At 64.2% G+C, this 25,022-nt stretch overlaps 1 protein-coding gene across 3 annotated transcripts in view; it reads left to right on the top strand.

Moving 5' to 3' along the window:
* The first annotated feature begins 1,336 nt into the window (after positions 1-1,336).
* The window catches only part of OSBPL5 (oxysterol binding protein like 5), a 55,248-nt gene continuing 31,562 nt past the window's right edge, over positions 1,337-25,022 (top strand). The window contains exon 1 of one of the 3 annotated variants that reach the window (XM_086676608.1): positions 1,337-1,468. Coding sequence is in view for 1 of the 3 variants with exons in the window: in XM_086676607.1 (XP_086532733.1) it covers positions 20,054-20,125 (72 nt within the window). In the remaining 2 variants the exon portion in view is untranslated. Of the gene's footprint in view, positions 1,469-19,928; positions 20,126-20,677; positions 20,819-25,022 lie in introns of those variants that run through there. The other 2 variants (XM_086676607.1, XM_086676610.1) reach the window with 2 other exon arrangements.

The raw sequence follows: 25,022 nt of genomic DNA, 5'->3' as shown, positions 1-25,022 counted from the left end.
AGGCCTTGCAAGGTGACTCTGGGGGTAGGAGGTCTAACAGTGGGAAGAGTGCTCAGGCTGGAAGGGATTTGGTCCGGGCCACCCACCTGCCGGCTGGCGGCAGAGGGAAGGTAGGCATTCTTGCAGGGGACCCCCCCCCCCCCGCCCAGTGTCTTCTACAGTCCCTGGGGCTGAAAGGGGCCCCTGTGGGCAGGCAAGTATCCCAGGCTTGTCTCCTGGTGGCCTGGCTGCATCCCCCTGACCTTCAGGCTTAGGGGCCGCCCTTGAGGCACTCTTGGCCCAACGTAAAATGAAAAGGTGGAAACACATGTGTGGGCCAGCAGCTTTAGATTGGGAAGGAGGCTGGGGGAGGAGGCTGGCAGGGGGGCGGCGGGGGGGGGGGGAGCAGCCTGGGGTAGGAGGCTGGGGCTCCGCTGAGGGTCAGCCTCTTCCCTTGGAAGGGAACAGGTAGAGGGTTTCTGCTTGGAAAAGGTCTGTGCCCTTACGTGTCCTACCTGGTCTGGGGATGCCTGAAAGGGGCCCGGTTCGGCTAGTCCGGGTCTCTGGGGGATAGTTACTATGGGAAGGCCCTGGGCGGTTCAAGACCAAGGTTCTAGAGCGCCTCAGTCTGGGGGACCAGGGCTGGGGAGACCCTGGGGCCAGCAAGGAGCTCAGAGCACTTTAGAGCCTCACTCCTCAGCTCCCAGCTGGGGTTGTTCAGCAGGTCTTTTCTATGCAAAGGGGCTTTGGGGTCTAATAGGGTCTCTGGGAGCAGGAGGGATGTCGGGGGACACACAGAAGGAAATCTGCAGGAGCCGGGGCTTCCTAGCAGGAGTCCTGAGGTGCATTAGAAACACGGGGTGTGGGTGGGGGGCGGGTCAGAGCAGACATGTAGCCCAAGGACAAAGGGCTCCGGTTTCTGGGGTTCCCCCTAGGTTCCAGGAGTGTCTGTGACTGGGACAAAAATGATGACCATTTCTTGGGCTCAGGATGAGAGAGGGGGTACCCCGACTCCCCTAGGGTGGTCTGGAGGCCCGCATGCACTCTCCTGTCTCTGGCAGAGCCCTCCCAGGCTGCCCCCCACTCACCACCATCAACCCTGCCCGGGGCAGCCTGGCCGGTGGCCGCACCCCGGACCTGCCCGGCCAGGGAGAGGGGGGCCGAGAAAGGCTGGGGTCCCTGCGCCCCGCTCCAGCGCGGCCCTCCCGCCCCTCCCCCTTACCCGCTCCTCCTCCCCCCCTGCTGCCCCCTCCCTCCTCCTCCCCGCTCCTCCCCGCTCCTCCCTTGCTCCTTCCTCCCGCTCCCTCCCTCCTCCCCGCCCCCTCCCCTCCCGGCTCCCTCCTCCCTCCTCCCTCCTCCCTCCTCCCTCCGCCGCCGCTCCCTCCCCGGGCTCCGCGGTTGGATCAGTCCTCTGGCATTTCCTGCAGCCGGGCCGCGCCGCCAGCTGAGCCCCGCGCGCCCGGCCCCGCCGGCTCCGAGTCGCGGCACGGTAGGGGCGCGGCGGGCGGGGAGGGCGCGGGAGGCGTCCGGGAGGGCCCGGGGAGGGGCCCGGGGCGCCCCGCGGGCCGGCCGCCGGGGTCCGGGGAGCCCTGCGCCGGGAGGCCCGCGGGGCCCGGGCACCGGGACGCAGCCCCGCGGGGAGCCCCGGCCCGGCGCGCGGAGGGGGAGCGCGGGGCGGCGGGGGGCAGGTCCCGGGCGCGCGCAGGCCGGGCCGCGGGTGGGGCCCGGGCGTGGGGAGCGGCGCGCGCGGCCCGAGTCCCGCCCGGCGGGGCCCCAGGGAGCGGGGACGCGGGAGTGCGGGGAGAGGGGGGCGGCCTGCGCGCCCCCCACGCAGCCGGCCCCGGTGGGGGGGAGGGGTCTGGGCGCGGGGGGAGGGGGAGTGCCGCGGCGGGCCGGGTCTGGATCCGGCCGCCGGCCTCGCAGGGGCGGGATGGTTCCGAGGGCGGCCGTGGGTGGGCCGCGAGGGAGGGAGGACCCCTGCCTCACCCACCAGCCCCAGCCACCGTCTCTAGGCCACCGGCCCCCGGGAGACAGAGCGTCAGGAAGTGTTGGGGCGGGGGGGGGGAGGGACAGGAGTCTAGGAGGGTCCTGTGCACCTGAGGATTCTTGGGAGGGTGGGACGCGGTGTCGGGGGGCTGCCGGCAGCCCCTGGAGGGCCGCTCTCCAACTGGGCTCCTCCCGGCCCCGCCAGGGCCCCCTCCCCCCCTGGGCTGGGCCGTCTGCTGTCAGAAGCCAGCTGGAGTTAGGATTTCGAGTGTCTGGGGGTGTGGACAGGGCCCTCCAGGGGCGAGGTGGCTTCTCTGCCCCCACACATCCTTGAGCTGAGCCAGGCCTGGCCTTGCTGGAGCAGCTGGTTGGATTTCTGCTCTTTTGCCGTCCCAGGATTTGACTAACTTGCTGCTCTGTCTACGCTAGAAATAATTTATATGTCTGCCTGAGCCCCTTCCAAATGCCTTTTACAGGCGCACGTCTGTGATTGTCCCCAGGGTACAGCCCCCAGGCCAGGGGCAGGCCCAGGGCGTCACAGCTAGGGACGCGGACACAGCCTTTGGGTTGGACGTGTGTGTCCTTGGACCTGTGCGTGCCGTAGGGAACCAGGTCCCAGTCAGCAAAAACCCTGCGCTGGGCAGTCGCAGGCTGAGTGGTCTCTTGGCTGCATTTTTGCCCCAATTCCTTGGCTCCTTGAACTTGACAGGCTCTGCGAGCAGCAGGCAGTTCGGGGGCGCCTGCCGGCGGCTCCCCTTCAGGCTCCAAGCTCCAGAGCTGCAGATTCTATTGTGTGCTGGCTCAGCGCGCGTGTGTGGGGCAGGGCCCGGGTGCCAGGGAGGCGGACGCCGAGGGTGTCTGTCTGTCTGGGGTGTCCTGCCGGGCTGTGTTCAGAGAAGGTGACGGAACAGATGGACCGGGCGAGGACCCTCTGACCTTCTGTGCAGATGTGGAAGCCTGGGGGGTCCATCCCGGAGGCCAAGTGGCACCTCCTTCCTGGGCCGGGCCTGGCGGGGGTGGGGAGGGGGTGGGGGTGGGGTTCGGAGTGGGGCCACGAATCCAACCTGTCGTCTTCGAAGGTCTGCTGCTGGCTCTTTACAGAAGGCCGAACGCAGCCCTCCCCCCTGAGGGTGGGTTTTATTTACTATGCTGAGAGCGTCCAGGATCAATGTCTCTCCTGAAATCTCTCCTCCCGGAAGCTTCCCGAGCTGGGAGAGTAACCCGACAGGCTGCGCTCGGGGAGGGGAGAACCCCCTCCTCCTCCTCCTCCCCGTGACAAGCTGGCGGTTTGAAGACTGTTATGTGTCTTCCTCGGCAGCTGTGTTTTGGGGACTTGTGCTTTTCTGCTGATTCTGTGGCTGAGCCGGTTGTGAGTGTGCCAGCACACGTACACGCGACCCAAGGTGACAGCAGCGTGCCCCGCCCCTTTCCCGGCTGTCGTTCAGGCGACAGGTGTGCGGCCGGCCCTGCGAAGCGGTGCGGAACCGGCTCACAGGCGAATGGGGGAGGCCCGGACCCCGGGGTGGGGCCGCAGGGGGCCGAGCGCAGGGGCGCACCGTGCCTGGCAGAGGACCCTGGCGTCCTGACGCGAAGGAACCGGGTATGGCCCTGGGTGCCGGCTCTGCCCCATAACCGACGGCGCCTCCAGGCCTGGGAAACAGAACCTAACAGCCGAAGGATGAGCTGTGTGAGGGTCCCAAGCCAGCCTGGACAGGCTGCTCACCTGGGGAGCCGTCCGGGCGGACCATGGAACTTCTGCAGGGGGCGGTAGTGACGGGTGAATACGAGGAACTTGCACGTGGGAGCGTCTGGTTCTCTTAGCACGGGCGGTCCTTCCACACCAGGGCCCCGGCGTGCAGCGTGTGCAGGCGGGCGTGAATTTGGCTGATGCTGGCCTGGCGTCTGTGAGCGGGCACCAGCTGTGTGCTCAGGACCTGCCCGACTGAAAACGCGGACCGGGGCTGGGGACAGGGGCACGACGATGGGTCCAGCCTAGAGTTCTTTGTCCGGCGAGGTGGCTGAGGAATCGTCTTCCCGGCACCAGGAGAGTCGGGGGCCCAAGATGTGGGGCAGCCTGAAAGAGCTTCAGGGAGGGAGTTGCAGAGCCTGAAGTCACAGAGAGGGGTGCACGATGACCCCAGGAAGGGCCCCAGAGCCGTCCGGCCGGGCCCCCCAGGAGGCCCAGGGCCACCGGAGAACTGCCAGCATTATCTAGGCCATCGAGCCAGGGAGAGACGGTCCCCACCGCTCGGGACCTGAGCTGGCCGGCTGGCTCTGGGGGCTCCAGGGTACGCGGCGGGCCTTTGTCGCACGTCTCAGAGCCAGGGCTCGGTGTAGCCTACCTGACGTCCACTCTTCTGTCCAGGCCTGTCCTCCAGCAGCCGCTGGACCACACCAGCCACCCAGCAGGCTCCATTCCTGCCCTTCTGGTCCTTCTCCGGCCAGCAGCCAGCGTGAGCTTTAAAAATATAGACCACATCACATAGCTTCCCCATTAGAGTGCCCCGTGATTCACGCTGATCTCCCAATAATTCCAGACTCCTTCCTGAGCCGCACAAGGTCCCGTCCACCTCTGTCAGGTCTCCCCCGCCGGCGTCCAGCCCCAGGCCCAGCCTCCGTCACTCCGGGGCCTTTGAATTCCCCGTGCCCTCTGCCCAGGATGCTGATTCAGACCTCAGCTCGGGTGTCGCTTCTCCTGGAGACCCTCCGTCCCCGATGACAGTGCCTGTGGCTGGGGGGCCGTGCTTTGTTCCTTAGCAGCCCTGATCCGTGTCTCAACGATCTCCATTCCGCGTTGGTTTCATTGAATGACTGGCTGTGGAGAGAGCAGGTGGGCCAGAGCCGGGCCCACGGCGGGCACTATTAGCACGGGTGGTCATTGTTCGTTTGTTGGCTGAATGTGTGCTCGGGGCCTGGCACGTAGTGGGTGCTCTGGTCACGGGAAGCCCGAGGATCGTCGTTGCCTGGGGGAGCCAGTGTCTGGATGCGATGCCCTCCTCCCACGCTGTCCCGAATCTCCCAGGTCTCCTGTCCCTGTCCCCTGGCTTCACCGGATGTGCTCATATTCAAAAGGCCCAGCTTCCCGCCTTCCCCAGGGTGACTGTCATTCCTGAATTGTAAATAGAGAGCGCACGGGGCTTACCTGGGAGGAACGCCTAATGTTTTGTTTGGCAAGCGAGGTGGCCTGGCCTGCCTCAGCCCCTCTGACCCTGGCTGGGACGAAGGGCTCAAGGGGAGGATGAGGCCCCCACGGCTGATCGGTGCCCGCCCAGTGACATGGATGTGCACAAGGCTTAAGGAGACCTTGAGGAGGGGACCTGGGAATCCCACAGGCTAAGGCCAGGGGAGTCTGGAAACCAGGCGCAGGCCACGCTCTGCTGTGGAGACAGGCAAGTCTCCAGGAGGCAAAGGGAGGAGGGGGAGCAGGGCCTCCTGGTCCTCTGCCGGCCAGCAGGCAGGGTGGAACTTTTGTCCCTCACCCACAGCCACATTGGGAAGAGCCTCTTCCACGAAGAGCAGGCCATCCAGGCCGAGGGGAGGGGGCCCCTGTGGTGGCATCATCTTGCCGCCTGCTGGGGTAAATAGGCACCAGGAGGGTCGCTTAAAGGGCCAGCTGCTGCGGGGGAGGAACGGTGGGCCCGTGTCCTGCCCGCCTATTGGGGCGAATATGACAGAGGGCCCTTCAGAGGGCCTGCGGTGACACATCAGCTTCCCTGGGCCACCACGGCCCCAGGGGACCACGAGCGGCCCAACAGGAAGGTCATTCTAGGACAGACTCCACCCCACTCGTCAGGAAGGCCCCCGAACCCAGAGCCCGCACGCAGACCTGAAGTCCCCCTGCGCTGGGACGTGAACTGTTGCCAGGGGCCCGTGCTGCTTACGGGGTGTCGGTGGGGTGTGGCTTTCCGTGCCTTGGCTGCTTTGTCACGCCTGGGACTGGGTTTCGGGTTCTTCTCATTTGCCACCAGTGCTCGGCCACCCTGGAGGCGGGGAGGCCTTCGGGATGCCCTTACCGGCACGGCCCTGCCCTGGGCGTAGGCTGTGGGCTCCTCACCCCAAACCTGGGAGGCAGGGGGTGCCCTGTTTCCACCTCTCCGCAGTGCGCCCCGGAACAGAGCCCTCTCGTGGTCTCTGGGGTAGCACTGGGGTAACAGCATAGCCCTGTCCTTCCTGGGATCCCTGTCCCTTCTCCCCCCCCCCCCCCCCCCCCGGGCTGCTGGGGCCCGGCTGAGCAGGGAGGTGAGTCAACAACAGGAGATCCTGACCCGGGCCCCCGGCCCCTGGCACAGACCTGGGGCTTTGGGTCGGGGAGAGGCCTGGCTGGGACTGAGGGGTGGGTGGTGTTAGGGCTCAGGCCGGATTTGGAGGCCTGGCCAAGGAAGATCTGGCTCAGGGATTCCTGATGGCAATCTGTTTACCTCCTAAAACTGCCTTTCCCCGCTTGTAAGCACGGGCCACGGCAGTCCTGCGAGAAGTCGGGAGAGGGGCTGCTATGCCCCTTGGGTAAGCGTCCGCCTCCAGTTGGTGGCTCTGGCCCAGCTCCTTGTGGGTCAGGAACCAGACGTCCGTGTTGACCCGAGGCCAGCTGCACAGAAGGGCCTCGGGGGTGCTGGGACCTGGCATTAAAGCCCAAAGCTGGGCCATAGGTGTCGTGCGGTGGAGGGGGTAGGACCTGTCGCCTGTACCTCTCTGCCTTAGCATATGCTGTTCCCTGCCTGGAAAGCTCTTGAATACAGCAGACGGGACGTTCGGGGAGGCTCAGCCCTGGCCGGACACCTTCTCTGCAGAGCCTGAAGTCTCCGGGGCGACCATCTGCCCTTTCCCTTCCCGTGTGCCTGGTCTTCTGCTACTGGCCCCACTCCCTCCGGTCTGAGCCCCCGACTCCCTCTCACACTTGCTGGTAGAACGTCGTTTGTCCTTTCCCGGCTGCTCCGCGAGCCGCTGCTTTTGTTTGTTTGCTTTGGGTGTTTTGTTTTTCCACGCAGAGGCAGGCAGATAGCTGGAGCTCGTGAGGCCGGATGCCCCGGTCTGTAAACACCTCCTGTAGAAAGTGCTCCTGACTTCCTGTGGGGACTCTGTGCGGTGACCCGTCCGACCGCACGGATGCCCAGCGCCTGGTGATTAGAACGGAGGCTCGGCGGTCGGCAAACTGGGCAGGAGTCCCTGCCCGATTCTGACGCTTCACCAGGCCGGGCGCCCACCCTGGGCGAGCCCCTTAAGCTCCAGGCCTTGGTTTTCCCATCTGTGAAATGGGCCATCACGGCAGCGAGGGCAGCGAGAGCGGGGTTGAAAGTGCAGAGTCGGCCCTGGGCCTGGGTTAGGCGCGGCTGGGAACAGGGAGGGACTGTCTCCTTATCACCAATTAAAACTTTGATGAGTGGTTAATGATTGTGAAATGTTTAAACACCGGAACCACACAAAAGAATACAACCAGTCCTCTGCTCTGTCCTCGAGGCCTCAACATCTGGCTCTGTTTGCTTCAAGTTTAAGGGCTGGGAGCTCCAGTAGAGCACAGGGCCTGGACCGCCCGCCCTGAGCCACGCGGGGCCCTGCTTCCCAGAGGGTTTGTGAGCGGACGTTCCCAGGCGTTTTTGTGTTTTGACTATATATGGATAGACCCCCACACAAATGCAGGCGCCTCCAGCCGACGCTTCCCTCGTTCCATCGTGACTTTGGAGTAGCCGAGAACCGCATAAACGCACGTACACAGGCTCCTGAGCCGCCCTGTCACAAGTGATCGGTCCTCGTTCGTGTTCTCTGCTTTTAGTAAAGAACACATCACGTATTTCCCTTCTCCCGCCGAGGGACGTTCAGGTCGTTTCCGTCGCCTCCCAGGAGCGTGTTGTGTGTTCGGGGTCTCCTGGGGCACGAGGCAGGAGCCGCCCTGGGGCATTGGCCCGGCTGGATGTGGCCAGGTGGCAGCCAGGGACACCCCAGCACGTGTCGGGGGGAGTCAGCCTGTCCCCTCGAGCAGCTGGGGCAAAGAACACACGGCAGGGGCAGAGCTGAAGTGACAACATTTGGTTAGCGGGGGCTCCTCCCAGGACCCAGGCCCAGGCTGGGGGGAGGGGGCCGCGTCCACTGGGAGGGCAAGGGTCCTGGGCTCCAGAGACGCACTTTCTTAGCAAGTTCACCGACTCTGCTGGCCTTGGGGCCCCACCTGCCACGTCCTGTCCCTGTGGGAAGACCACAGGCTCGCCCATCCCACCGGAGGAACATGCCTCCCCCCTACCTGCCCTTGGCCCAGGGCTGCAGGCCGAATGGCCCCACCGCAGGGGCACATGCTACATAGATGTTTGCCAGTGTCCCCAAGGGGTCCCTCAGTGACCAGCACGTTCTGTTAACGTTCTGTTAACCAGAGATCTATAACATCATGGCTCCAGTGGATAACACACTATTGTGTCATTGAAATATGCTGAGAGGGGGGCACCCGGGGCGGGGCTCAGTGGGGTAAGCACCCGACTCGTGATCACAACTCAGGTCATGGTCCCCCAGTTCATGAGTTCGAGCCCCGCGTCGGGCTGTGCGGTGAGCGTGCAAAGCCTGCTTGGGATTCTCTCTCGCTCCCTCTCTCTCTGGCCCTCCCCCTCTGGTATGCTCATTCTCTCTCAAAATAAATAAACCTAAAAAAAATTAAGAAGTAATATGCTAGGAGAGTAGAACTTAGATGCTTTCGCCTCCACAGAAAAGGTAAATATCGAGGTGATAGATGTACTCACTCGAGGCGGGGGGGGGGGGGGGGGAGGTCCTTTCACGATGTGTAGGGACATGGGAGCAGTGTGATGTGTGCTTTAAATATCTTACAAATTTCTGGGGCGCCTGGGTGGCGCAGTCGGTTAAGCGTCCGACTTCAGCCAGGTCACGATCTCGCGGTCCGTGAGTTCGAGCCCCGCGTCGGGCTCTGGGCTGATGGCTCAGAGCCTGGAGCCTGTTTCAGATTCTGTGTCTCCCTCTCTCTGACCCTCCCCCGTTCATGCTCTGTCTCTCCCTGTCTCAAAAATAAATAAACATTTAAAAATTTAAAAAAAAAATGCTAACAGTAGCCAGCATGTGCTTAAACATGCTCGAGCATTTCCAAACATGAAATATTCAGGAGCTTTTTAAACAAGAATAATATCTATTTGAGCCCACATTGCATTCTAGATTCGTGGTCCCACTTGTTAGAAAACATACATCCAGGGGCGCCTGGGTGGCGCAGTCGGTTAAGCGTCCGACTTCAGCCAGGTCACGATCTCGCGGTCCGTGAGTTCGAGCCCCGCGTCGGGCTCTGGGCTGATGGCTCAGAGCCTGGAGCCTGTTTCCGATTCTGTGTCTCCCTCTCTCTCTGCCCCTCCCCCGTTCATGCTCTGTCTCTCTCTGTCTCAAAAATAAATAAACGTTGAAAAAAAAAAAATAAATAAATATCTTACAAATTTCTTTTACACCTCGATAGGCGGGGAACAAAAGTAGCCAGAACCAGAGATGGCCAGGGTCCAGCTGAGGGTTCTGCCCCGAGCCGGTTAGAGCCGAGAGGCCCCCAGGTTGAAACACTCTGGCCTCCAGCCAGAGGTGGGCGCCTCGGGGCACGTGACAGCCACACCCCACACCCCGGTATTGCCGTCCCTCCACGGTGGCCCCTATGGAACCAAACCCGGCCCTTCCTTCAGGGTGGGTGCGGACGACGCCCCGGTGGGCCGGGGGTGCCGATGCCCACTGAGCGGGGTCCTCAGAGCCCGCAGGCGTCTGCCCTCCGGCCCTGCACTCTGGAACACCCGGCGGGGGCGGGGGGGGGGGGGCGTCTTCCCCGGTCCCCTGCCCATTTCACACCAGGTGGGTGGCTGCTGTGTGGCGTCCTTGGCCAGGCGGTGTGGGGCGTGTGGGGACCTGTACCCACCCTGCAGAGGAGGAAGGGGAGGAGGAGAAGAGCTCAGCGGCCTCGGCCCCTGCGGTTAGAGCACCGGGAGCACGCTGTGGGAAGAGCAGGCAATCGTGGGAGCACCTGGGTGGGGCGGACCGCGTGGGCTTCGTAAGGGCCCTGCCCAGAACCCCCAGGTCAGCAGCAAAGGGGGAGGGACTTCTTCCGGGTAAAGCGGACATGGGTGCGTCCCTCTTGGTGCGGCCGGGTGTCCCCGTCCCTCTTGGTGCGGCCGGGCGGGTCCTTGCCCCCTCGAGACCACCTCCGGCCCCCCCCGTGGGGTGCCACCAGCTTCTACTCCCGCCTTCTGCCAGAGGGGCCTCCGGGACTGGCGGTCGGTTTTTAAACTGCGGTTTAAGGAACGGCAGGAGGAAGGCACACAGGCCAATGACTGTCTTACCAACCTGGTCGTTATTTTGAACCGTGTCTGCTTTTCAGTTTATTTTTAAATCTCGAAAGCGCAAGGGACATGCTGTTTGTCTGTGGTGCGCCTGTTCTCTCCGACGTGGCCATTCATCACTTCCCGGGGCTGAGCCTGGAGGGTGACGCCCCGGCCGCCCCGGTCTGCCTGCTGGAGCAGGAGGAACCCCGGACGGTGCGTGGCCCTCGGGGACCCGCTCCTTCGGGCCACACGGGGCTTTCCCTGGCGAGGGCAGCTCACCCCGCTAAGCACCAGACCTTGAAACACATTCAGTGGAAATCTTTCCACAGTGAGTTATACCCACAGGATGCCTTGCAACCTTGGGGATAGGCAAGAAATAATTGAACCCTTTCCCAGCGACATTTCTTGTGGGATCGCTACGATTAATTTTAATAGTGATTCACATTTTTCTGAAGGCTTTGAAATGAGCTGTTTTCTTTAATCCTTTAAACAACCCTACGCAGCAAGTCCTACTCTCATCCCCGTTTTATTCCGAGACTCGGCCAGGTGCGCGATGCGGCCGGGAGGGGCACCACCTCCCCGCGCGGCCTCCCACCTGCCAACGTGGCCGTGACGGCTTGTCCACGCTACTGAGTGGCCCCAGGCTCCTTTTCTTATGCTTCTTGTTGGAGGGTTCTTGGTTATTTTATCTTCTTCTTTAAAAGGCTTGTTTCTGCTTCTAGTCCACTCTCACCGAGGGAACCAGGTCAGTAAGATTGTTACAAGCGTGTACAGACCCAGCGTGAGCACGTGCCGAGGGAGACCCCGAGCTCGGTCAGTGAGCCGCTCGAGACCCTGAACGGAGGTGTCCTGTGATGTGATGCTTGATTTGGCTGCTCAGAGGCTTTGCTCTTTGTGGGTTCTTCGTTCTGGCCCGGGGTCCAGTGGGGACCCTCACGGAGACTGCCAGCACCCAACGGGTATGCAGCGCTCCCTCGAACCCAGACCTTCAGGGGGTTGGTCTGCTCTGTTCAAGCTCAGGAAAGGCCCCCGGGCTCCAGTGCCCCGCTCGTCCAGAGGCTCGGACGCTGGGGGCTTCAGATAAATTGTGAGCCAGGGAGGGGACTGAGGAACAGGCGTAAGAGGCAAATGTTTCCAAGTGGACGGGCCTGGGGCTTGGGTCCTACAGGTGCACCCTGGGCGGTGGTGGGTCTGGTTGGACTGGGAGGGCAGGTGGGGCCCTGAGCGGCGGGACAGCTTGGGTTTCTGGCCTGGCTGACCGCAGAGGGGCGTGTCTAAAAAAGCAAATGTCTGTGTGGCTTCCAGTATTTACATTTTATTTTACGGCAAAGGAGGCCACTCTGGCTGGGACCCCGGGAACGAGAACCCACAGCATCCGAGGCCTGGGCCTGCTTGGCCAAAGGAAGCACAGGGTCCCTGACCGGGGAGGGACTCTGTACTCGGCAGCTTCTGGCATTTTCGGGACACAGCTTCTGGAGTTTTCTGTGGCTTGACTTTGTTTTACTTTAAAACATGGCTCTTTAAATCCACTCACTTATTTTTACATGCATTTGTATCTAAAAAGAACATTTGAGTTGCTGAATCCTCACCTGCTTGTAATAAATAGCAGGCGAACACAAAACACTGGCCTTGGCCTGGGTGGTGGCTACCCCCACACCCTGCCTCCAGGGCTGCTGTCTACGCCCCAGCCACCTGCCCTTAGACAGAGGTCAGCACCGGAAAGACCAGACCCTCCTCCCTTGCCACAGTTGGGAGGCTGGAAACATCGTTTAAAGAGAGGAGCGTCGTCCCCAAGACCAGCGAGGATCAGAGCCCCCGCCATCACCCAGCATTGTCTGCTCTCGGTCCACGTTTCTGGGACTGTGTGTGGGTGACGTGGCTCTGGAGGCAGAGGGGCCTTCGGTGGCCGATTCCAGGGGCTTCCAGGAGCCGCTGAGTGGGACTGGTGAGTGGGAACGAGAGGCTGCTGCTGGGACACTGGGAGGTGACCTCAGTCGTGGGGCCGCGGTGTTGCCGCGTTGCCTGGCGACCCCTCCCCAGGGGACAGGCTGGCATCTGCGAAGTCTGGGCCAGTTTTCTGCCTGGTCTAGGCTGGGACTGCGTCCTCGGCTGCTGGGGTTGGGAGGGGCCTGTGGGCTGCCCGAGGGGGCGGGGCAGGGGCTGCTTTGGACACGCCCCAGATGGGGAGCCGGAAGGCCCATGTACTTGAGCGGAGCTGCAGTCCGCCCCGCCCCGTTCTCCCTCCCCCTACCCCGTGGGGCCGTCTCTCTCCTCTCCCTCCTCCCGAGGGGCCTCAGCCTTGTCCTCCGGGCAGAGGAATGAAGGTCCCACCCGCCTTGGATTCAGGCCCTTCTCGCTCACAGCGTTCACCTTGAACCAAGTGCCGCGTCCCACGGGGGCAGGTGTAACAAGGGACCACACGCTGGGCAGGGGGGCTGAAACCAAAGAAATATTCTCTCGTAGGTCTGCAGCCAGAGGTCCAAAATCCAGGTGGGGGCAGGGTCCTCTCCCTCTGGAGGCTCTCAGGGAGGATCCTTCTGCCTCGTCCAGCCTCTCCCCTGACTTCACGTGGCCCCTCCTGCGTCTCTCTGTCCTGTTCTCCTATAGGGACAGAGTCATTGGATCAGGGCCCACCCTCCTCCAGTGTGGCCTCACCTTCATTTGGTCACATCTGCAAAGACCCCCTTTCCACAGATGGCCCTACTCACAGGTCCCGGGGTTAGGATGTGGACGTATCTTTTAGGGGGGGACACCGTTCGACCCCCTGCACCAGGAGAGGGTGGCCACCGTGGGCAGCAACCAGGAGCTCACTGCAGAGACGAGACAGCTGGGCTCAGCTGATCGGGGTGGTGGCGAGGAGAGGGACGGCATTCTGGAAACACAGAGGTGATGTCGCAGGTACAGACACGTCATGTCCCCAGCGATGCTCAGTGTGGGCCGGGGGCTGCCTTATTTATACATAAGATCCTTGAGGCTTCTGGAGAGGCGAGGGGCCACACAGGTGCCCAGGGCTTAGCTGGGAGTGACGCTGGGTCCCTGCTTCCCCTGCCCAAACGTGTGTCCCGTGAGCTTTCACAGCGCCCGCTGGGCACAGGCTGCCGGCCCTGGCATCCAGGCTGCGGGAGACCGTGGCCCTTGGCTTCCTGGCCCCTCACCTGCCCGGAGATATGAGCCCCTCCCGGCCCACGGTTGAGGCTCTCTGCTGACCCCAGGACCAGAGGAGAGAACCTGGGGGCAGGGCAGCTGCGACTGCAGATGTGTTTAGCTGGGGGTCGAAGCACACCTTCAGAAAGAGCCGTCTCAAAAAAGAAAAGGGAGAAAACAGTGCTGTCTCCCGGGGACCCCGAGAACTACTCCTGGGCGCCCCTCTGCGGTGGGGGCTGTTCCCTGCGCGTGCACGTGCACCCGCGTGCACACACTCGTAGTCCTGAGGCCCTTCCTGCCCAGATCCCGAGCGCCGACACCTGGCGGCATTGCCCTCTCGGAGGCCGGGTGGCGAAGGGGGAGGCGGCAGCTGATGCGGTTCAGACACCCGGGTCACTCTTGGTTTGCTGAGGGTGTGCGTGCCTGTGTGTCTGTGTCTGTGTGCCCGTGTGTGCACGCGCCCGTGCGCGGCTGTGTGTCTAGGGAAGGGTGGTGAGCACTCAGGGTGGGGGAGGGAGCAGAGCGGCCCCGCGCTCCTGTGTGCCAGCACCAGGCACTCAGCGCACTGGTCGTGCCCAAGGACCGGCTGGCTGCCCCACGAGCCGCTGGCACTTGGCCGGGACAGCGGCTGCCCATTGACACGTCAGGTCAGGGAGAGGTGGTGATGATCAAGGAGGAGGCTGGGGGGAGCCCTCGCCTTGGGAGCCCCGCCGTGTGCTGGGGCCGGGCACCTGCCCCGGGCGCGGGGTGGGGGGGGAACCGTGTCAGGGGCCGGGGCCTCTGGGGGAGGCTTCTGCCAAGCCGAAGGCCCGGAGGGTCCCGCAGGCGGCTCTGCAGCAGGGGGACAGGGGCCCTGGCTGGGCCGGGTTCCCAGCCACTGGGGGTCCCCGCTCACAGGGGGCTGCGGGCCCCCAAAGGCCAGGCTGCTGGGCACCGTCGGCAGTGGCCACTGCCCCCCGTTCCCCCACGTCGTCCCGCGGGCTCTGGATCTTAGTCGCTGCCCCTGTTTCGGGTCTGGAGCCTCCCCCCAGCTGGCTGTCACCTGTTCGCACCCTCAGAGGTGCGTGGCTTCTTTTTAAGTCTTTTAAAGTCCGAGCCTCCCGGGAGGCTGGGACTCTGATGTGCTACTTTCTTCTCTTGCTTTAAGGCTCTTACAGAATTCTCCCTTTTCGTCTTGAAGAGGAAGCTTTAAGCCTCTCCTTTTTTACTGTAGAGCATGGAAAATGTCAAATACGCACAGAGGACGCGGAACCGGGGCCCCTCGGCACCCCGCGGCTGCCGACACCAACCCCAAAGGCGGCCGCTTCTCATCTACCTGAATGCGGTTTAAAATAGCCCTCCGAGCTCATTTGCTGTGTAGCCACCGGCAGGGAGGCGAACGGCAGAGCGTGTGTCCCGGGCGGGGTGGGGGTCGGGGGGAGGGGAGGGGAGTGGGCCCCCAAGGTTCCCCTCCAGGTCTGCTCAGGGTTCCCAGGACAGGGCCGCCCGCGGTCCACACCTGAGTGCTGTGGGCGGGGTTCTGGAGGTCACACCCCGGAGACCCCCGTGACCTTGAGGCCACCCTCCCGGAAGACGCCCAGGGGACAGAGTCCTGGGGCCGTTTTTTCCCTCCCAGAGCGGTGGGCTTCTGGGGTGAGAGAGGGTCCCCAGCCTCTGCCTCCACTGGTGCCTCCCGCCCCCACCGGGATTCCCCCCAGTCTGTTCTTGGCCGCTCAGGCCTGCCCTGAAGGTCAGTTGTTCAGTCAGCCTCGTGTGGACACCAAGCACCTAAGGTATACACGCCCCCCGTGGGTTGGGCCCCCCGGGTCGTTAACAGCTGCTACTTGCTGATGCCCACTGGGTGCCCGACAGGCGGGACCTGGGCCTCCCTCCCCCGCCGCCCCCCCACGCCCCTTGCCAGGCCCTCCCCTCCCACGCCCCCCGCGTCCCCCCAGGGAGACAGCGTCTCTAGTTCTCCTCACTTATTTTCAGCCTGGGGATGGCTGGGCCGGGGATGTTTTCCTACAGCGAAGCCGCACACGCTCGTCGTGGGGCCCAGGCAGATGGAGGAGGCCCCTCGCCACACGCACACGTGCACACACGCAGGCCTCCGTGGTCCCTGTCACCGAGACCTCAGGCTGCGGTGAAGCCTGCTGGCCACGCTTGGCGCCTTCCGAGCCCCTTGTTACACAGACGAGCATCCCGTGGCCCTTATGCTGCCACACTCGATGTCCACAGCAGGACCCTCCTTCCCTTGCTGGTGCCCACCCGTGCCTGGTGCCGTAAATAACCCACAGAGCCATCCTTCGCGCCCGTATCGATCGGATGGGATTTTATTCCCTAGAGTAAGTCTCCAGGGGGTGGCTCACCGGCCTAACGGATTCCAGGGCTTGAGGGTTTGACTCTCGTTTACAACTGCCCTCCTTCTCTCCCTCCTTCCGGTCCGTCCGTCCGTCCGTCTTCCGCCGTTCGCAAGGCCTGCTTCTGAGCTGGGCCCGCGCAGGGCTGCGTGCCAACGGGATCCGCTGGGCTGGCCTGCGGGGTACACTGGGGGATCCCCAAATCGGAGCACTTCCCACTGACCAGCAGACCGGGGCCTGTCACCGTGGTCCGGCCTTGGTCTGTGACCAGCCCCACCCCCCTACCCGGGCAGCTGGAGGCCAAGGCAGCCCCACACCAGGCCCTTTGGGGGCACACAGTGTAAGACGCATCCCACGTGAGGGCTGTGGCCGAGCACCCCTCATCCAGCCTCTGCCAGGCTCAGCTGGGCCCTCAGGACCCCCACCCAGCCCCAGCCCCAGCCCCAGCCCCCCAGCGGAGTGCCCCAGGCTCAGCGGCCAGGACGACACCCGCCCCTAGTGCCCTTGGGACTGGGCGAGGCGTGCAGCTGGTCGCTCGTGTTTGTCGTGCCCCGGCCCCCTCCCCTGGGATCGCGGGTCTTTCACGTGCCTGGATTTGCCGTGGGGAGAACTGAAGCCCCGGGGTAGGGCGAGTGGTCAGATCCCCGGGAGCCTTGCTGGGGCCCAGACGGGCCCAGGCCACGCGCACCTGGGGCCACGCGCACCGTCCCCACTCCGAGGAGGCGCTATCTGTGTGTTTATCGCTGGGGACGGGGTGCGAGGGCAGCTGCGGTGCCAGACCCTTCTGTCCTCGGCTGAACCACGTCTCAACCCCCAGCCCCTCCACGCTGTGCGTGACAGGAAGGAGAGCGAGGGGCACACGCGTAAAGAGGGGTGCCGCTCCCCCCACCTCGGCGATGGGGGCTCGACGCCGCCTGATCGTCTCGTGCGGTCTGTGTGCCTCTGTGCCAGGCGCTGTTCTGGAACAGGCTGTGGAGACTCAGCGCTTTCCCAAGCCCTGCAGGTGCCCCCAGGCTCGTCCCTCCTCCTCCCCCATCCCTGCCCGTCCTGGGCGCCCTGGGCATGCGGCCTGCTTGCGGCAGCTTAGTGATTCTGCTGAAGACGTCGCACCAAAAGTGCAACGGAAACCTAGGGGGGCTTCCCCAGGTGCCCTGTCCCCAGGGTCCAGCATCCGTGCCCGTGGGGCCCTCCCAGCCTCCTCTCTGGCTGGAATCTCTCCTAGCATTTTCTACAACCGGCCCCCCAGGTCCTTAGGGGAATCCGCTCACGAGACCCCCTTTCCACCCTCCCACGGCGAGCGAACCAGCTCCCTCCCCTCCCCCACGAGCTCCAGGTGGCTGTCCAGAGAGAAGTGACAGTCAGCTCTCTGGGCTCCTGGTGTGGCCCAGGTGGGGCGGTGGGCGGGCTCCCCGAGCCCCCCGTTTGCAGGTGCAGCTGCACCCCGTGTGTGTGTTCAGAGCGCGTTTCCTAACTGGACGGCTCTCAGCCCGCTTGAATCCTCTGGGAGTGCCGTGGGTGGCACAGCCTTCCTCCAGGGACAAAATAAAGGTGCGTGATGGACGAGCACCCGTTCCAGAAGGTCCCGGGCCCCCTGCCGTCCCTACACTTCCTGTTCTGGGTGCTGAGATGTGCACGTTGCAGCAGGTGGCTCTTGCTGGTTCGGGTCTAAGCGCTGGCGGCTGTGATCCCTCCTCCAGGAGCTTCCAAGTGCAGACGCCTGATCCTGGCCGACCCCGGGATGCACGGGCCCCGATGGTCGTTCCCAGCCTTGGGGTCCCGAGCAGGTCCCGGGCGGGAGTCAGATCGGGTCCTCCGTGGCCAGCTCAGCACACAGGGGAGCATTGCTGGCTCTCTGGAAGTTTCAGTGGGGGTGACGGCGAGCTGGGTGCGGGGTGGGGCTGCGCTCCCTGGCTTCGGCGACCTGGTGCGGGAACAGGCCAGCGGGGCAAAATAGCCAATACCTTCCAGTGCTTGCCCGGGCTCGAGGCAGAGGGACGGGGCGGGCGGGTCTGAGGCGTCATCCAGCGGATGGAGCCCTGAGGAGGTTGGCCAAGGGGGTGGGAGGGCAAGAACTGGCTGTGCTGAGGGTCCTCGGGGCAGTGGGAGGAACCGGCAGGCCCTGGGCCTAACCCGGCTGAGCAGGAGGGGCCTGAACAGGTGGATGCAGAGCAGATGAGGGCCCGGTGGGTCCCCGCAAGCCAAGGGGGGCACCGCGTACCTGCCCACGCTGGGTATGTCATGGCGAGCCCCCCACACGCCATCCCGGAGGTCTCCGTTGGGCTGGGTGACCTTCAAACCCTGCAGTGAGTTGAATGTTGAATGATGACCCCCCCACTAAAAGATTTGTCCTAGTCCTAGCCCCTGAGTCCGTGAATGTGACCTTGCTTGCACATGACCTTGCTTGGAATTAAGGATTTACAGATGGGGGGTCTTGGTATGAGATCGTCCTGGATTGCCCGGTGGACCCTAAATCCAGTGACCTTTAAGAGAAAGGAAAGGGCTATTAAGACAGACACACAGGGGAGGGCCATGTGACTGCAGAGGCTGGAGGGACGCTTCTTCCTTTCACCCGCCCGGGTCAGAGAGCCTGGAGGGGGTGGCCCTGTGGTCTCAGGACGTGACTGGGGCGTCTGACCCCACATGGGCTGGGGAGCCACTGGGAAACTCCCCCGAGCACCACCTCCCGGGGGCCGGGACAGGCTGTCCCCGACACAGAGCTGAGGCTTTTGTGTGCCAATGCAGGTGCCCAGGGCGGGGCCCCAACTGGCAGGCTGGGTTCCCTGGGGCGTCCCGGAAGGCGGGCGCCGAGGAAGGGACAGCGGGCCGTCAGGACCTGACATGGCAGGACGGGTGTCCATCCTGACCCAGAAGGACATGTCATGACCCAGGACCAGCTCTTTGTCACTCTCGGTATCATTTTTAGCTGTCCCCTGCTGCTCACGAGGCGCCTGCTTAGCGCTTCATGTCTCGGGACCTGTCATCTTACAGTGTGACCCGTGTGTCGGGAATAGACCCAAATGTAGGTCTCGGGACATTGGGAATAAGCCTTCTCATCTCCCCCACAGCGGTTTCTCAGTCCTGATAGCTCTGGGGGACCCACTCTCGGCGACCTGGGTCATCAGGGGTCCCTTCTCCATGTCTCAGTGACTCCACTGGATGGCTCACAGGTGGCAGGACTCGGGGCTGGATGGCCACTGCTTCAGTGTCCGTAAAATGGCTCGGGCGTGCCAACAAGGCTGCTAGAGAGAGGGTCAGGGTCATGGGTCAGCGCCACGCGGCTTGGGGTTTGCCGGAATCAGGTGGGGACGATGGTCAGTGGAGATGTGATAAGTTGTGAAAATTCAACTTTTTAATGTCTGTTTATTTTTGAGAGAGAGAGAGACACAGCATGAGCAGGGGAGGGGCAGAGAGAGAGGGAGACACAGAATGTGAAGCAGACGCCAGGCTCCGAGCTGTCAGCACAGAGCTTGACACGGGGCTCGAACCCACGAACCGTGAGATCACGACCTGAGCCGAAGTCGGACGCTCCACCGACGGAGCCACCCACACGCCCCAGTGGAAATTCAACTTTTTAAAACAGAAACCGTGCCCCACCCCACACAAGTGCCTCTGCCAGAGTTCCTGACACAGCCCTCCAGGGCCTGTGGACAGGGTTACAATACTTTACTCCTTTCGCGGACGGAGAACAGTCCCTGGCGTGGATGGGCCGAGGCTCACCCGTCCACCCGCCGGCAGGTGCCCGGGCCGTCGTGAATGAACGTGGGTGCCCACGTCGCTGTGTGGAATACGTCTTCGTTTCCCTTTTGGCCTCTTCGGGGACCCGAGGCATGGCCCCCCGTGTTTCACGGGTCAGGCCAGTGTCTCCTGATGCTTTCTCCCCAGGAGGCCGGGTGCCCCCACCTGGGGTTGGCTCCGGGCTGGTGGCAGGTCCTGGGGGCCTTTTGGGCACCGCATCCTCGAGCCGTCACGTCGCCTTCCTGGACCGTCCCCACCGTGGCGGGACGGGCAGAGGGCGCTTGGCTCTGTGCCACCGTGGTCCCACCTGACTGGCAGGGCCACTTTCTCCTCCAGACACGTGACTTCTGCCAGAACCAGTTTCCCCTGAAGCCAGCAGGGCGGGGCTGGTGGAGGCGGGGACCGGGGGCGCCTGGCTCGGGGTCACCAGGAGCTCGCCAAGGTGGGTTAGCAGAGCGGCCCAGACGGCAGGGCTGCGGCTCGTACCCCAGCGGCGGCCCGCCCAGCCGGTCCGCGGGGGAATAAGGCTTCACGCTGGAGGCTGAAGGGAGGGGGGGCCCGGACCCCTGCGAGACCCCGTCGGCCGCTCACCTGATGGATGAAAACCTGCAGGGCCAGGCTTCGCGAGGGGGAGGATGGCACAGCGCACAGTGGGAGTCGGCAGAGGTGGGCCGGCTGAGCGCAGGCCTGGAAGTGGCGGGGGGGGGGGTGAGGGGAGGACGGCCTGTCCACCCAGCGGGGTCCTGGGCTCTCACCCAGGGCCGGGAAGCCTGGGGATATCGCAAAGACGCAGCCCGGCAAACGTTCCCTCTCTGGAGTTCCGGTCCCGGCTCCCGGAGCAGTCCCAGCAGAAGTGGGCGATGTGGGGGGCCCAGCAACACCTGCTCCGGGCGAGCTGGGAGCGGGGAGGCCCTCCACGAACCGGCCGCGTGGCCCTGGCCGAGTCAGCTGGTTCTCGGGCCTCAGTTACTGCATCTGTGAAATGGAGAGAAGGCACGCGAAGGGAGCGTTTGAATGCTTGGGGTTTTTGTTTTGTTTTTTTTTTTTTTTTTTTGCTTTGCTTTCCAGACTTGGATCCTCCCGGCCCCTGGACAGAGTGGGAGGCAGACGTGGGGGGGATCGTGCCTGCCGCCCACCTGCTGACTCATTCAGCATCCGGTGCCAGTGAGGACAGAGCGCAGGGGTGGCGTGCACACGTTGGTGGAGCTTCTGCTGTGTGAGAACCGGCACCCGCCGCTGAGCAGGGAGTTTCCAGTTTATACAAGGATTCACCGTCCACGTCGGGGAAGCCAGGCCTCCCTTGGGCCCCTCCACGCCGCAAAACCCGGTGAAACCTGCTCCCACCTCAGTGCTCTGCAGGCATGAGCTTGAGCCCTTCTGGAAGCTCCAGTCTGCGGGGGACCCGGGAGCCTGGGGGCTGAGCCCGTGTAGGATGGGGAGGGGGGAGTGTGGGGGTGCACGTCCCGTCCCAGGGCAGGTTCTCCTGGAGGAAGCCGGCTACCGCCCATTTCCAGGTGGGCGGGAGGGAGGCAGGGGGTTTGTGCACCCCTGCACTCGGGCCTGGAGACACGTTTGGCCTTTGGCAGGAGCAGCCGCGACTCTGGGTGGTGGTCCCACCTGTCTCGGGTCCTTGGCGGCTCCTGCGAGTAGGGGACTGCAGCCGGGCATGGCTCAGATCCCTGAGCGGCACTCCCGGGTGGCTCCGTTGACCCCGCGTGCACGGAGGGGCAGAGGGGACCGCGCGGGCCCAGGGTTCCGCTGCCGTCCGGGGCAGGGAGGTGCTCCCGCCCAGATCTGGAGCCTTGTCCCCTGCAGGGGAGAGTCTGGAGGGATCCGTTAGGAAGGAAGCTTCACCCTGACCCGGGACCCCCGTGGCCTGTAAGTGGTTTTGTGGAGTCCGGGTCCGGTGGGGCATGAAGGAGGGGGCAATAGAATTGTCCACCGAATAGGCGGCCGTCGGACACGTGTCTTCCGTGTTACCTATTTGAGACGGTCAGTTGTGGCAGAGGCTCGATCATTTCCCCCCGACTTCTGCTCACGCCGCCATCTCAGCCCTCGTGTGGCCGGACCATGGGCACTAAATGAATGGTGCACGTGGGAAGGAGATGCCCGCAGCCGGAGAGTGGGGAGCGGGGAAGGGGCCTGTGGGAATCCCGCGTTGTTCAAGGTAGATTCCGCCTGGACCGTGCCCGGGGCTGGTTCTGGGACAGGATGGAGCATAATTACTGCGTGGTGTCCAGCAGCCTGATCCCCCCGGGCCGCCGTGCAAACCCGCCAAGGGTCCCCGTGTGCACGTCCCACCTTTGCGTTTCGTGGGCACTGTTTGCGGTCTCTCCCGCGCCTTCCGGAGCCCCCCCACCCCAGCCTCATTCCACCTGGGGAGGGAGACTGTGCTGGTTTCTGCTGGCCCTGGCGCTCGCCGTCTCGGTCCCCCTGGCGTCCCCGTGGCATCCCTGCGCTCCTGAGCCACCAGGCTTATTTCTTTAGGGCTTAGCGTCACAAACAGTGGTAGTTCGCGTTTCCTGGCAAACAGCACACGCAGCCCTTCTAAACCTTTCCTGAGCCTCGTCTGTTAGCCTGCACAGCAGCCCTCCACGTCCGTACCGTCATCGGCCTGTCACAGACCACGAAACCACGGCACAGAGCAGTGGAGTGGCCCGTGGGCCCCGACGGGGGCTGCCTTCCGCCCTGTTCCACTCGTGTTCTCTTTGTGGGCTCCTGTCGACGATTGTGGCAGGAACAGCACCATGTCCGAGTGTATGGGTTAGGGTTCTCGTGTGTGTGTGTGTGTGTGCAGGCTGGTGTGCAAGCCCAGAGGACGGGCAGCCAGGAGCCCCAGAACCCACCCCCCCGCCCGCCGTCGCTGACTTGACTCCGTGCAGCAGGTGTGTGTAGGATGCTGCCCATCCCCAGGGGCCCAGGCCGCCCCCCTTTCTGATGGCGGGTGGGGGGGGCCCCAAGGCCAGCTGGGCTGGTGGACGTGGTGCAGTCATGATGCTCCAGTCATGCCTCAGAACAGCCTCGGGCACTGCCCAGGTGGGATTTACATTGTGTGAAAACTGGATGTGACGTTCGCACAGACCACACATGCCCAGGAGCACAGGACCAGGGGCTGGGCACAGGGGGTCCTTCAAGATCCGGGGCGCGTGTCCCCTGAGCATGCCAGGGCGCCTCCCACCCAGCGCCGAGCAGCCTGGGGCCAGGCAGGCTGGCGTCTAAGACGACACACGACAAAACCGGTGAAGGGGCCGCGTGTGTGAGAACACCCTTCTTTGGAGAGGGGAACGGTCCGTCCGGGGTGCAGAACTAGCTGGGCCTCCTTGTGGGCCTCCCCTTCCTGAGACGCCCAGCGAACCGGGCGGCCCGACCAGGGAGGGGGCCCCGGAACCACCCTCCTCCCTCCTGAGGGCTCAGCCTGCCGGTGGAGTCCAAGGTGGTGGCCGCTGTTGAGGGACCCCCGGTTCCCCTCCGCAGAGGGGGATCCACCTGGGGGCATCCCTGCCTGCACACTCTCCCCCTCCCAAGGTCCCCAGCAGGGTGCGGCCCCAGCCCTCGGCTTCCCCCCTCCGCAGGGTCCCCCTTCCCCTCGGGAAGGGCCGACACCTGCCGACCCCAGAGTCTCCTGAGCAGGAGTAGCTGCAGGGGTCCCATGGGGGGATGTGGGGGCGGGCAGTGGGGGACACTGAGGCTGGAGGGGTCTGGAGGAGAGGGGAGGCTGGCCCGAGCCCCTGGGGTCCGCAGTGACCCGCCTCCCTGCACTGTACCCCCCCCCCCCCCGGCCTGCTGCAGCCCCTGGGGCCCCAGCCTCGGGGGGAGTGAGGCACACGTGAGCTGTGGCTCACTGCAGCCTGTGACCCACTTTCTCCAGCTTTCTTGCGGGAGTTGTCTGCCCACACGCGAGGCTCCAGCCCCATAATAAGGGAAGACGAGCAGCCGGCTCCAGGCAGAAGCGCCCCAGCTTTGGCCGTGTGCCCCCACTGCGGCGGCCACCTAACTGCGGGGCCGTCAGTCCCCTTGCCGGGGCAGACAGCGGCCCGTGGGGCCTCCTCCCCGGGGGGGAGAGCCGGGCGGTGGGGGCGCCCAGAGAGAGGGCTTCAGCACCCGGGGCAGGTCCCCCCCCACCCCCCGCCCAGGTACATCCAGGACTTGTAGACGGAGGCCAGGCCCCCCACATGGGCTTCCTCTTCCAGAAGGGGGTGTGAGGTCGCTCCGGGGCCCCAACCCACCTCCCTGCTCCAGGTGTGGGAGGGTGGGGCGGGGTCCCTGACCACCGCGGACCCAGGTCTCCTAGCTGGGCTCCTGATGCCCCCTCTTGCGGTGGCCCTCCCCACTGCACCCCCGCCCCAGAGGGGGTTACAGTCTGCCTCTGAAAATCAGCCCCCTTCGGTCGGGACAGCCGCAGGATCTGGGGGGACACGGTGGGGTCAGGCCTTCAGGGCACCACAGGGAGCCCAGCCCGGGGACTGGGGCTCCCAGAACCGGGTGGGAATGGTGTGCACCGGGCAGTGCGTGTGGGCGGCGCCCAGGCCAGCTGACCCCGGCACTCAGCTTGCAGTTGGCCCGGTGTCGGTCAGGAGGCCAGGTGGGCGGATGCCAGAACCCGGCCCTAACCCACAGCCACATGACCCAGCTGAGTCAGCCTGAGAAACGCCCAGGCTGGCAGGCCACTTCCTGCCCCCACCCCGCGTTCCTCCACACTCCACAGCCACGGCTGGGAAATGTCTCTCTGGGGGAGGCCCCGCTTCTGCTGACCACCCCCCACCGGAGCCTGGCCCCCTCCCCTCCTTTCTGGCCCTGGCTTCAGCCCTCCAAAGCACAGAAGGGACTCGGGGCTTGAAGCTGTGCCACCAGAGAGGGCCTGGCTTATGCCACGGGGCCTTACACTGGTCATTTTCCCTCTGGGGACCTTGGTTTCTGCATCTGTTAAACAGGACATTGAGATCTTCTCTCCCTGCCTCTTGGGTGCCATTGCATTGCATCTGATGGGGTACCACGTATGAAAGGGCCCAGGGGCGCCTTGGGGGTCACCAGCACAGCAGGTAGACTGGAAACACCCCAGTCCCAAAGCCCCTTGGAGCCCGAACACCAGTCCAGGTGGGCACTGGGAGACCTTGAAGGACCAGCCCCCACACACCAAAGTGCATGCCGGGATGTCCTGAAGAGGCTGCCACTCCCCTGGGGCCTTCTCACCTTGCCTAGGTTGAGCCAAGTGGTCGGTCCAGCCAGGGGACGGCAGCCCGGCACGCTTCTGGAAACTCGTGCTGGTGTCTGCCCTCAGGAGGGACCAGAGCAGCTGCTGGGCTGGAGGGTAGGGTGGCCTCCCTGGCGTGGCTCTGGAGACCTGGGCGGTTTTTCCCCTCAGCAGGGTCCTCACGGCCACTAGCCTTGGGACCTTAGCAGGTTTCTGGAACGTAAGGGGGTGTTGTTGACAGGGTGGCTGCTGTCTTCCAACTGATGGCTGCTGTCTTCTAACTGATGGCTGCTGTCCTTCCCTGTCCATTGGCTGTGAGGTCAGAGAGCCAAACAGGGGGGGCTTATGTCGCTTCATCCCTGAGCCTGTCTG

Source organism: Puma concolor, chromosome D1 (assembly GCF_028749965.1).
Source record: "Puma concolor isolate L17-30 chromosome D1, mPumCon1.1.hap2, whole genome shotgun sequence".
Classification (NCBI taxonomy): Eukaryota; Metazoa; Chordata; class Mammalia; order Carnivora; family Felidae; genus Puma; species Puma concolor.
Note: the sequence above shows the minus strand (reverse complement) of the source record. Positions and strands in the feature narration are given on the sequence as shown.